The sequence below is a fragment of the Leopardus geoffroyi genome, chromosome A2 (genome assembly GCF_018350155.1).
Source record: "Leopardus geoffroyi isolate Oge1 chromosome A2, O.geoffroyi_Oge1_pat1.0, whole genome shotgun sequence".
NCBI lineage: Eukaryota > Metazoa > Chordata > Mammalia > Carnivora > Felidae > Leopardus > Leopardus geoffroyi.
In genome coordinates this window covers 59,571,422-59,584,018 of record NC_059331.1, presented here as the reverse complement: position 1 = coordinate 59,584,018, position 12,597 = coordinate 59,571,422, and the positions used below count along the sequence as shown (strand labels likewise).

At 43.8% G+C, this 12,597-nt stretch overlaps 1 protein-coding gene across 4 annotated transcripts in view; it reads left to right on the top strand.

The window, feature by feature from the left end:
* CFAP100 (cilia and flagella associated protein 100) overlaps positions 1 to 12,597 on the top strand; it is a 52,992-nt gene that overhangs the window by 29,894 nt on the left and 10,501 nt on the right. Inside the window, exon 14 of one of the 4 annotated variants that reach the window (XM_045494057.1) lies at positions 143 to 968. The exons of the other annotated variants lie outside the window; for them this stretch is intronic. Within the exon in view, the coding sequence (XP_045350013.1) occupies positions 143 to 407 (265 nt within the window). The 3' untranslated portion in view covers positions 408 to 968. Of the gene's footprint in view, positions 1 to 142; positions 969 to 12,597 lie in introns of those variants that run through there. 4 annotated transcript variants of the gene reach the window in all.

Genomic DNA, 12,597 nt, shown 5'->3' with positions numbered 1-12,597 from the left:
CATGTCCTTTTGGGCAGAGGGGCTGGGGGGTGGGAAGAGATCAGGTGGGTGGAGCCACATGGGGCTGGTCCCCTCCCTTGGAGCAGCCTGCAAGTCAGAGGGAGGCTTCAAGGAAGGACAACCCCCCCCCCCCCCCATCCAGGTGCATTCTGCTGACGCCAGGCCCAGCAGGGCTGGGCTGTATCAGGCCTGTCAGAAGTGAGGAATCATCCCTTCATACCCAAACACTGACCGAGCACCCGTTCTGGGTCAGGCCCAGGTCTAGGCTCTCCAAGGATAAGGCCAGGCCCTGCCTCATGGAGCTGACATTTGACAGAGACAGGCAGACGGGCTCATGGATTGGACGTGGAGATACTGACATGTGCAAGAGGAACACAGACAATGATACGAGAGGGAGGCTGAAGTAGGGGTGGTGACAGATAGGAGGGGGACAGGGGAGGCTCCCAGGGAAAATGTCACTTGAACCAGGCTCTTCCTGAGCGATGGGAAGCTGCACAGAGATCTGGTGGTAGAGGGTTCCGGGCAGAGGGAAAGCAGGTGCAAAGAAGTAAGGAAGAAGCCCACCCAAGACTCGGATGCCCCACAGGGAGCCATGTTCTTGAGTATCCATGTTTTGTTGGCCCGTGTTCTGCCGCGGAGAATCTCCTGCAGGTGCTGTGAAACTACTGGTTCTCAGGCGAGATTGTGTTTCCCAGAAAGCTGAGGGTAGCAGAGACAGAGGGGGAGATGAGCTGGGGAGACGCAGGCAGCCTCCCAGTTTCCAGGAACCTGGCGAGAGGACACACACACATGCATGCGTAGCAGAATCCCAGAGATGCTGTCCCCTCACTGGTCTGTAGCCTGCTCAGCCATCCCTGAGTACCAACACTTTATTTCCAGGAGAGTCATAGCCTGTAGACATTAACTTCCATGAATCCAGCCCCCTCTCTCTGAGAAATATATATTTTTAAAATATATGCAGCTCACTTGTATGAGCACTCTCTCTCTCTCCTTCAAAACTAAACATTAAAAAAATTTTTTTAAGTAATAAAAAAATAAAAATATATGCCACAAATAAACAATCTGAATAGGCCTATCTATTAAGGAAATTGAATCAACAATTAATAACCTGTAAAACAGAAAGCAGCAGACTCAGATGGGTGTACTGGAAAATTCTACCAAACATTTAAGGAAAAAAATTTTACCAATTCTCTACAATCTCTTCCAGTTGATAGAAACAGGGAATACTTTCTTTTTTTTTCTTTTTTTAAATTTTTTTAAATGTTTATTTATTATTTTTGAGAGACAGAGCATGAGCAGGGGAGGGATAGAGAGAGAGGGAGACACAGAATCTGAAGCAGGCTCCAGGCTCCAAGCTGTCAGCACAGAGCCCAACGTGGGGCTCAAACTCACAAAGTGTGAGATCATGACCTGAGCCAAAGTTGGATACTTAACCAACTGAGCCACCCAGGCGTCCCAACAGGGAATACTAACTCATTCTGTAAGACCAGCATTAACTCAATTCCAAAACCAGGCAAAGACATTAGAAGAAAAGACTACCACAGACCAGTATTTGTCATGGACACAGATGTAAAAATCCTCAACAAGATATTAGCAAATTGAATTGAACAATGTATAAGAAGAATTATAGATCATGACCACATGGGATTTTTCCCAGGTCCGCAAGGCTGTTTCAACATTTGAAAATCAATTAGTGTAATCCAACACATCAACAAGCTAAAGAGGAAAAATCACATGATTATATCAATAGATGCAGAAAAAGCACTTGATAAAAATCTAACACAAATTGATAGTAAAAGCTCTCAATAAACTAGGAATAGAGGAGGACTTCCTGAACTTGATAAAAGGACATCTACAAAAACCCTACTGCTAACTTACACTTGAAGCCTTCTTGCTAAGATCAGGAATAAAGCAAGGATGTCTTCTCACCATTCGTTTCCAACATCTTACTGGGAGTCCCAGCTAATGCAATAAGACAAGAAAAGGAAATAGAGGTACAGGTTTCCCCTGCTATCAGAGTAGAACGTCCCTACAAAACCTTTCATAAACCAAAATAGTGTAAAGCAAAGGAGCAATTACCATTAATTTATATGGAAAATTTTCTTTGTGTTCCCAGATGTGAAAAATAATCTCTCCTGGGCTTTTCTGGTACCTTAGGACACCTCTTGCTAATAGATGCATGAAAAAGAGGTAAAGCACAGATGTGCAAAGACACGGTTCAAAGCTATGGCAGCTTGACGCTGAGATGCTGAATGTAGTTCCCAGGGAAGGAGCTTGGCAGGGCCAGTCTCGCTGCCTCCAGAATGGCTCACTGCACAACAGACGCTGAACACTATTGTCACTTCTTGCTTTTTTTCATAAAAGTGAAAATCCTCTGCCATTTTCTTTCAGTTAGCAAAAACAGGTACTAATGCAGGTCTTTCCTTTGATTGAAAAGGAGAGTGACCTAATATGAAGCTTAGAAAAGTGGGGAATGCCTAAATACAGATGGGGAAGAAAGAAATAAAACTTTGTTGGCACATGACATGATCATCTACGTAGAAAATCTCAAAGTATCAACAAAAAACTCCTAGACTGGTAAGCCATTCTAGCAACGTTACAGAATACAAGGCCCCTATAAAAAACTTCATTTCCTATGTACTAGCAATAAACAAGTGGAATTTGAGATTGAAAACACAATAATACCATTTTCATCAGCACCCTCAAAAAAGAAATGCTTACAAATCTAACAAAACATGCACAAGATGTATATGAGGAAAAATATAAAAATCTGATGATGGATCAAAGAATTAAATAAACAGATGCTTCACCTTTATAGGTAAGAAGGTTCAATACTGTCAAGATACCAGTTCCTCCCAACTTGATCTATAGATTTAACACAGTCCCAGTCAAAAGGCCAGCAAGTTATTTTGTCAATATCGACAAACTGATTCTAAAGTTTACACAGAGAGGCAAAAGACCCAGAATAGCTAACACATTTTTAAAGGAGAAGAAAAAAGTTGGAGGACTCACACTACCCGAGTTCGAGGCTTACTGTAAAGCTACAGTAATCAAGACCTGTGCTACTGGCAAATAATTCAGTGGAACAGAATAGAGTAGCTCAGAAACAAACCCATCCAAATCCGTCAGCCGATCTCTGACAAAGGAGCAGAGGCAATACGGTGGAGCAAAGATACTTTGCAACAAGTGGTGCTGGGACGACCAGACGTCCACATGCAAAAAATGAATCTAGGCACAGACTTGACACCGTTAATAAAAAACTAACTTAAAATGGATTGTTGACCTAAGTGTAAAATGTAAAACCATAAAACTCCCAGAAGGTAACATAGGAGCAAATCTAGATGATCTTGGGTATGGTGGTTTTTCAATACAATACCAAAGTGACAATCCATGAAAGAAAGAATTGATAAGCTGGATTTCATTGACATTAAAATTTCTGCTTTATGAAAGACAATGTCAAGAGAACTGAGAAGACCAGCCATAGGCTGGGAGAAAATATTTGTGAAATACATATCTGATAAACATCTCCAAACTATACAAAGAACTCTTAAAATTTAACAATAAGAAAATGAACGGGGTGCCTGGGTGGCTCACTTGGTTGGGGGTCTGACTTCAGCTCAGGTCATGGTCTCACGGTTCGTGAGTTTGAGCCCCGCATCGGGCTCTGTGCTGACAGCTCAGAGCCTGGAACCTGCTTCACATTCTGTGTCTCCTTCTCTCTCTGCCCCTCTGCCATTTGTGCTCTCTCTCCCTGTCAAAAATAAATAAACATTAAAAACAAAAGAAGAAGAAAATGAACAACCTGGTTTAAAAATGGGCCAAACACCTGAACAACACATCATCAAGGAGATATAGAGAAGGCAAATAAACATATGAAAAGATGTTCGACATCAGATGTCTTAAGGAACTGCAACTTAAAACAATAAGATACTGCAACATACATCTACTAAAATGGACAAAATCTAAAAGACTGACAGCACCAAACGCTGGTGAGGATGCAGAGCAATGCGAACTCCCTTGGTCGTTGGAGGGAATGCAAAATGGCGCAGCCACCTTAGAAGACAGTCTGGCAGTTCCTTACAAAGCTAAACGATCCAGCAGTCTCACTCCTTGGTATTTACCCAAAGGAGTCAAAAACTTATGTCCACACAAAACCCACATGTGGTCGTTTATGGCAGCTTTATTCATAATTGCCAAAACTTGGAAGCAACTGAGATGCCCTTCAGTAAGTAAACAGATAAACAAACTCAGTACACCCAGATAGCATATCGTTCAGTGCTGAAAAGAAATGAACTATGAAGCCACGAAAAAACATGGAGGAACCTTAAAAGCATACGTATTACTAAGTGAAAGAAGCCAGTCTGAAAGGTGACGACTGAGTGATCCCAGCTATAGGACATTCCGGAAAAGGATAACTATGGAGATGATAAAAGGACCAGGGGTTGCCAGGGGTTGGGGGCGGGGGGAGGGATGAGTGAGTGGAGCAGAGAGGATTTTTAGGGCAATGAAACAAGTCTGTGTGACACCATGATTACATGTCCTTATACATTTGTCTAAATCCATGGACTGTACACTAAGAGTGAACCCCCATGGAAACTGTGGACTTCGGGTGATAATGACGTGTCGGTGTGGGTTTACCGATTGTAACAAATGTATGTCGGCGGTGGGGGAGGCAGGTGGAAGGAGAGGATATTTGGGAACTCTCCGTACCTTCTGTTCATTTTGTTTTTAAAGACGAAATCTCTACTAAAAATATATATACAGGGGCACCTAGGTGGCTCAGTTGGTTAAGCATCTGACTTCAGCTCAGGTCATGATCTCATGGTTCGTGAGTTCGAGCCCCACTTCGGGCTCTGTGCTGACAGCTCGGAGCCTGAAGCCTGCTTCAGAGTCTGTGTGTCCCTCTTCTCTCTGTCCCTCCCCTGCTCGTGCTCTGTTTCTCTCAAACATAAAATAAACATTAAAAAATTTGTTTCGGGGGGCGCCTGGGTGGCGCAGTCGGTTAAGCGTCCGACTTCAGCCAGGTCACGATCTCGCGGTCCGTGAGTTCGAGCCCCGCGTCAGGCTCTGGGCTGATGGCTCAGGGCCTGGAGCCTGTTTCCGATTCTGTGTCTCCCTCTCTCTCTGCCCCTCCCCCATTCATGCTCTGTCTCTCTCTGTCCCAAAAATAAATAAACGTTGAAAAAAAATTAAAAAAAAAAAAAATTTGTTTCGGGGCTCCTGGGTGGCTCAGTCGGTTGAGCATCCAACTTCAGCTCAGGTCATGATCTCGCAGTCTGTGAGTTCGAGCCCCGCGTCAGGCTCTGTGCTGACAGCTCAGAGCCTGAAGCCTGTTTCAGATTCTGTGTCTCCCCCTCTCTGCCCCTTCCCTGCCATGCCCTGTCTCTCTCTGTCTCTCAAAAATGAATAAACGTTAAAAAAAATTTTTTTTTAATTTTTGTTTCAAATATATACAACAGTAAACGAAGAGTCTGTTCCAACACTGGAAGGAAGAGCGGCCGTATTAGAGAAAATGTCCAAAAAAAAAAAAAAAAAATCCCAGAATTCCTCACTGCAAAGTTCTTCGTGATAGGCAGGAACTAGAAACAGCACACGTGCCCACAGCAGGGAAGTGGACAAACCATTACTGCTGCTGTAGCAAAGGACTGCACAGTTTATTCCTTCACAGAGAGAGGCCAGAGTTCCAAAGTGGGCCTCACTGGGCTACCATCAAGACATCGACAGGACTTTGTTCCTCTCTGGAGGCTGAAAGGGAGATCCTTTTGTTACCTTTTCTAGCTTCCGGAGGCCACCCGGGCCCCTTCCATTTTCAAACCAGCAACGCCAGCTGAGGCTTCTCACGCCGTGTCACCCCTGACCCTCGTTCCTGCCTCCTCCTTCCATTTCTGAGGACCCTTGTGATGACCCTGGGCCCGCCTGGGCAATCCAAGATCATCTCCCCAGCTTCAGGTTTGCTAGTTTGCAACCTTAACTCTATGTGCAGCCTTGGTTCTCCCTTGCCAAGTCATATACTATATCCACAGTGTCCTGGGATTAGGCATGGACATGTAAGGGGGGCCATACACACCATAGAAATCTATTCAGCAAGAAGAAAAGAACAAAGTATTAGGACAACGTGGCAACAACGTGGATGAACCTCACAAACATTATGCTGAGGAAGAGAAGCCAGGCGCCAAAGATGACCTACTATATTATTCATTTGAAGTGCCAGAACCAGGTATTGGTTAACGGTTGCTGCGTAACAAACCATCCCAAAACTTGGCTTACTGTAACACATATATTATTTCGCCCTTTCTGTGGGTTGGGAATCTGGCCAGTTGGGCTGACTCCTCTGCTGTGGGGCCTCTCACGGATTGCTGTCCAGGTGGTAGCTGGGCTGTGGCCATCCCACGACTGCACTTGGGGAAAGAGCCGCTTCCAAACTCACCCATGTGGCTGTTGGCAGGATTGGATTCCTTGCTGGCTGGAGGCCAAAGGACACTCTCCGTCTCTTGCCACATGAGGTCTCTGAAAAGGCAGCTTGTTTCTTCAAAGTGCGCAAGCTGAAAAGCCACCAGAGAGTCTGCAAGCAAGATGGAAGTCACAATCTTATGTAACCTAATCTCAGAAGTCACATCCTGTCCCACATTGAATTGGTTAGAAGCAAGACACTGGGGCCAGCCCACATTCAAGGCTGTGGGTAACTTTGAGAAGACAGGCGTCACTAAGGTCCATCTCATAAGGGAAAAAAATGAATGGCGACATCAGCCCATTGGATGCCCGTGGCTAGGGAAGGGGAGGATGTTGATACAAAGGGGCATGAGGAAACTTTTGGGGTGATGAAAAGGTTCTATGTCCTGATTATGCTGGTCCTTACATAGGTGTTTAAATTTGTCAAATCTCATCAGTTGGCATATAAAATGGGTGCATTTTCTGATAAGTAAATTAAACCTCAATAACAATATTTTTGGCAAACATAGGATTTTTTTAATGTTTGTTTATTTTTGGGAGACAGATCATGACATGAGCAGGAGAGGGGCAGAGAGGGAGAGGAAGACACAAAATCCGAAGCAGGCTCCAGGCTCTGAGCTGTCAGCACAGACCCCAACATAGGGCTTGAACCCATGAACCGTGAGATCATGACCTGAGCTGAAGTTGGACACTTAACCAACTAAGCCACCCAGGTGCCTCAGACTTTTTTTTTTTTTTTTTAAATGTAGGACCTTTTAAGGCTGTCTTTATCACTCACCTGTTTACATTGACTAGGTACATAAGGGCTGTAGGACGAGCCATCTCCTGCCTCCTTGGTTGAGAGAACAGCATCATTCATTCTTGGCCAGGGAGGACTGGGGTGAGGTGGGCAAGGCACCCAGGACATAACATTTTAGGGAGGTACATGTGTGACCCCAAAGGTGAGCACTTCCTTGGATTTTGTGCACTGTGTCCCAGCCCTATTCTCTGCCCGCCTTGCTGAGATTTGTTTGAGATGCTCACTCTACAGTCCCTCCAGTGAGGGCCAAGAGGAGCCCAGCCCCAAAAGACAGACCCACGGACGCAGAAGGGAGCACAAACACCCCAGGACAGCCTGAGGAAAGCTGCAGAGCCTGATCACCAGTGTGAGCTCCTCACTTCCAGCAGCCAGACAGCACAGAGGTGATGGGACCCAGGAGAAGAAGGCGAGCAGAGCCACTCAAGTGAGAGGAAGCCCAACCCCACCTGGATTCAAGAAAAGAGAAACGAAGCCAGAATCCCTTCCTGGAAACCATGCAAACCTTCCTCCTGGAGAAACCAGCCCAACCAGGAGGTCGGAAAATAAGCAGGAAGGAACCCAGAAGAACCCCCAGACACCTAAAAGCTGCAGTGAGCCAGAGGTGGGGGTGAGGGTCAGCCTTGCAGCAGCCGGAACCGCCACAGCGAGGCCAGCAACACACAAGGCACCGCAAGCTTCAGAAAGCACTTGCCAGCGCTGACCTCTGGCTGAGGCAAGACCATGTGTGGGCTGAGTCTTGGCAGTCTTTCTAGGCACCTGCCACCATGGCTGCCCCTCAGACATGGAAGCGAGACCCCACGGCCCAGGGGAAGACCAGCCTGCACCTTTGCCTCTTGCCCAGGCTCCATCTGGACACACAATCAAAGTAGCACAACTCATCTGAAGTCCTTGGTGCTGGGCTTACCCTGACCGGGAGCCTGAAGGACAAGCGAACAGGAAAAAAGCACCAGAAACACGAGAAAATGCATTCATTAAGGGGATGAGTTTGAGACATGCAAGTAAATGTAGATTCTGCAGATATCAAGAAGCAGAGAGGCACGCCTGGGTGCAAGCAAGGATTAAGGGATTAAGACCACAATAAGGACTGGATGCAGCCAGCACATGAGTCGGCAAGGGGGACAACATTAAGCTGGGGACAGCTCCCAGAACTCTGTAGGAAAGGACACAGAGACGAAGCGACAGGACCCCAGGGAGACGACACGCCGGGGTCGCGTGGAAGGAATTCAGGAGATGGCCACACATGGAAGGGAGGAGCAAAAGTCAGCGCAGTGACGGATGAAAACTACCTGTACTGGAAGGCCAGGCGAGCGTGCAGGGAGAGGCACCTACACTGCACACCCTCCCGCAGGATTGAAGAGTGAGCAGAAGACGCGACACAGAGGCGGACAAGGAAAACAAACGAAACATCAGGTACCCTATAAAGGAACCAAAACTAAGTGCGTGTTGCCTGTCTCTCCCAAGCTCCTAAATGCCAGCCAGGGTCTAGCAGAGCATTGCTTTTGAGTTCGGTGGGGTGAAAGGGGTCTCTATTTCATTCGGTTTCCTTTTTCAATGTGGTCAAGTCCACATAACATCGAATTTATGTACCTTTACGTAGTGCAGCCATCCCCATCGTCCACCCCCGCCCCCCAGCTCTTTTCATCTTGTAAAACTGTTAACCAATAACTTGTTAACCAATAACTCTCCATTCTCCTGCCCCTCAGCCCCTGGCAAGCCACTGTGCTGTCAAAAAGGTTTTGACTACTCCGAGTACCTCATATAAGTGGGATCATACAATATTTGACTTTTCGTAACTGGCTTATTTCACTTAATGTCCTCAAGGTTGATCCATTTTCCTTCCTTTTCAAGGTTGTATATAATATTCCACATTTTGTATAATAGACCACAATCTGTTTATTATCCATCCATCCATCATACACACTTGGGTTGCTTCTACATTTTTAGCTATTGCAAACAATGCTGCCGTGAACACGGGTATACGAATGTTTCTTCAAGACTGTTTTCAATTCCTTTGGGCATATACCCAAAAGTGGAATTGCTGGAACATACAGTATTTCTTTTTCTTGTATTGCCTCTAGCAGGTAGGAGTAGTGAAATGCCTTTCACTACTTCTACGGTGCTTTTTTATTTAAATTCAAGTTACCTAACATACAGTGTAGTCTTGGCTTCAGGAGTAGAACCCAGGGATTCATCTCTTACATCTGACACCCAGTGCTCATCCTGAAGAGTGCCCTCCTTAATGCCCATCACCCATTTAAGCCATCCTCCACCTGCCTTTGCCCTAGCAACCCTCAGTTTGTTCTCTGTATTTAAGAATCTCATGTGGTTTGCCCCTGTTTTTACCTTATTTTTCCTCCCCTTCCCCCTATGCCCATCTGTTGTGTTTCTCAAATTCCACATGAGTGAAATCATATATGTGTCTTCCTCTTACTGACTTATTTCAACTAGCATAATACCCTCTAGTTCCATTCCACATTGTTACAAAGGGCAAGATTTCATTCTTTTTGATGGCAGAGTAATACCACATCTTCTTTATCCATTCACCCATCAATGGACATTTGGGCTTTTTCCATACTTTGGCTATTGATGATGGCCCTGCTATAAACATTGGGATGCATGTGCCCCTTTGAAACAGCACACCTGTATCCCTTGATAAATACCTAGTAGTGCAATTGCTGGGCCGTAGGGTAGTTCTATTTTTAATTTTTTGAGGACCCTCCATACTGTTTTCCAGAGTGGCTGCACCAGTTTGCATTCCCACCAGCAGTGCAAAAGAGATCCTCTCTTTCCGCATCCATGCCAACATCTGTTGTTGCCTGAGTTGTTAATGTTAGCCGTTCAGACAGGTGTGAGGTGGTCTCTCACTGTGGTTTTGAATTGTATTTCCCTGATGATGAGTGATGTTGAGCATTTTTTCATGTGTCGGTTGGCCATCTGGATGTCTTCTTTGGAGAAGTGTCTATTCACGTCTTCTCCCCATTTCTTCACTGGATTATTTGATTTTGGGGTATTGAGTTTGGTACGTTCTTTATAGATTTTGGATACTAACCCTTTATCTGATATGTCATTTGCAAGTATCTTCATTCATTCCGTTTGTTGCCTTTTAGTTTTGTTGATTGTTTCCTTTGCAGTGCAGAAGCTTCTTATTTTGATGAGGTCCCAATAGTTCATTTTTGCTTTTGTTTTCCTTGCCTCCAGAGACATGAATAAGAACTTGCTGCAGCCGAGCTCAGAGAGGTTGCTGCCTGTTTTCTCCTCTAGGATTTTGATGGCTTCCTGTCTTACATTTAGGTCTTTCGTCCATTTTGAATTTATTTTTGTGGTAGGTATATAGTATTTCTATCTTTAACTTCGGGATGCTATTTTATTGTAAATGGGACTGTTTTTGTTTTCCTTTTCAGATTTTTCATTATTTGCGTATACAACTGCAACTGATTCTGCTACTTCACTAAATTATTTAATTCTAACAGCTTTGTTGTGGAGTCTTTAGGGTTTTCTATCATCTGCATCTGTTACATCATCTGCATCATCTGATTTACATCATCTTCAAACAGATGATTTTATTTCTTCTTTTCCAACTTGGATGCTTTTTCTTTCTTTTTCTTACTTAGTTGCTCTGGCTAAAACTTCCACTACTATGTGGAATAGAAGTGGCGAATGCAGGCATCCTTACCATGCTTATTGATCTTAGAGGAACAGCTTTCAGTCTTTCACCACTGAGTATGATGTTTGCTGTGGGCTTTTCATATATGACTTTTATTATATGGAGGTAGTTTCCATTTTCCTATTTTGCTGTTTTTTAATGTTTTGTTAAATCCTTTTTCTGCACCAGCTGAGATGATCATGTGGTCTTTTTCCTTCATTCTGTTAATGTGGTATATTATCCTGATTCCTAGCATTTTAGGAGTAAGCCTCACTTGTGTTGTATAATCCTTGTCAAATTTGGCTGAATTCTGTACGCTAATATTTTAAATTTTGTGCATGAATATTCATAAGAGATGTTGGTCTATAGTTTCTTTTCTTGTAAGTGCCTTTGACCAGCTTTGGTATCATGTTTATGCTGCTCTCATAAAATGAATTCAGAGGTGTTCCCTCTTCTTCAACTTTTGGAAAAATTTCAAAAGGATTAGTATTAGATTTTTGATTACTGATTCAATAGTTATAGGCCTATTCAGATTGTCTGTTTCTACATGATTTAGTCTTGATAGATTTTGTGTTTCTAGGAATTTGTCTATTTCATTGGTTGTCCAGTTTGGAGGCACACGGCTATTCATGGTACTGATCCTTCTTATTTCTGTAGGATCAGTAGTGATGTTCCCACTTTCATTTCTCATTTTAGTAACTTCAGTCTTTTTTTCCTTAGTCCATCTAAGTTAAGGGTTTGTCAATTTTTTTAATCTTTTTGAAAAACTGTTTTTCTATTCTTTATTTTGTTTTTCTCCTTTCTTTTTTTTTATATTAATTCCTTCCTTTTGCTGGCTTCAGGTTGAATTTGTTCTCCTTTTTCTAGAAGTTCCTTAAGTTGTAAAGTTAGATTGTTGGTCTGAGATCTTTCTCTTTTTTTAATGTAAGTTTTATAGTCATAAATTCTCCCTTAGCACCATACATTGTGCTGTTTCCCATAAGTTTTGCCCTGTTGTGTTACCAGGTTTCTTCATCTCTATTTTTTTTTTTTTTTTTTTTTTTGGCTAATTTCCTTATGATTTCTTTTTTTTCTTTTTTTTTTTTTTTTTTTTAATTTTTTTTTTCCACGTTTTTATTTATTTTTGGGACAGAGAGAGACAGAGCATGAACGGGGGAGGGGCAGAGAGAGAGGGAGACACAGAATCGGAAACAGGCTCCAGGCTCTGAGCCATCAGCCCAGAGCCCGACGCGGGGCTCGAACTCACGGACCGCGAGATCGTGACCTGGCTGAAGTCGGACGCTTAACCGACTGCGCCACCCAGGCGCCCCTCTTTTTTTTCTTAATGTTTATTTTTTATTTTTGAGAGAGACAGAGCATGAGTGGGGGAGGGGAAGAGAGAGAGGGAGACACAGAATCTGAAGCAGGTTCCAGGCTCTAAGCTGTCAGCACAGAGCCCAACACGGAGCTCGAACTCATGAACCACGAGATCATGATCTGAGCCAAAGTCAGATGCTTAACCGACTGAGCCACCCAGGAACCCCTATGATTTCTTCTTTGATCCACTGGTTGTTTACAAAAGTGTTCTTTAATTTCCACAACTTTGTGAAATTTTCCAGTTTTGCTTTCGTTAACAATTTCTAACTTCATCTGATTTTTAACAGAAAAGATACTTTGTATGATATCTATCTTTTTAAATCTATTGAAACTGAATTTGTGGCCCTAA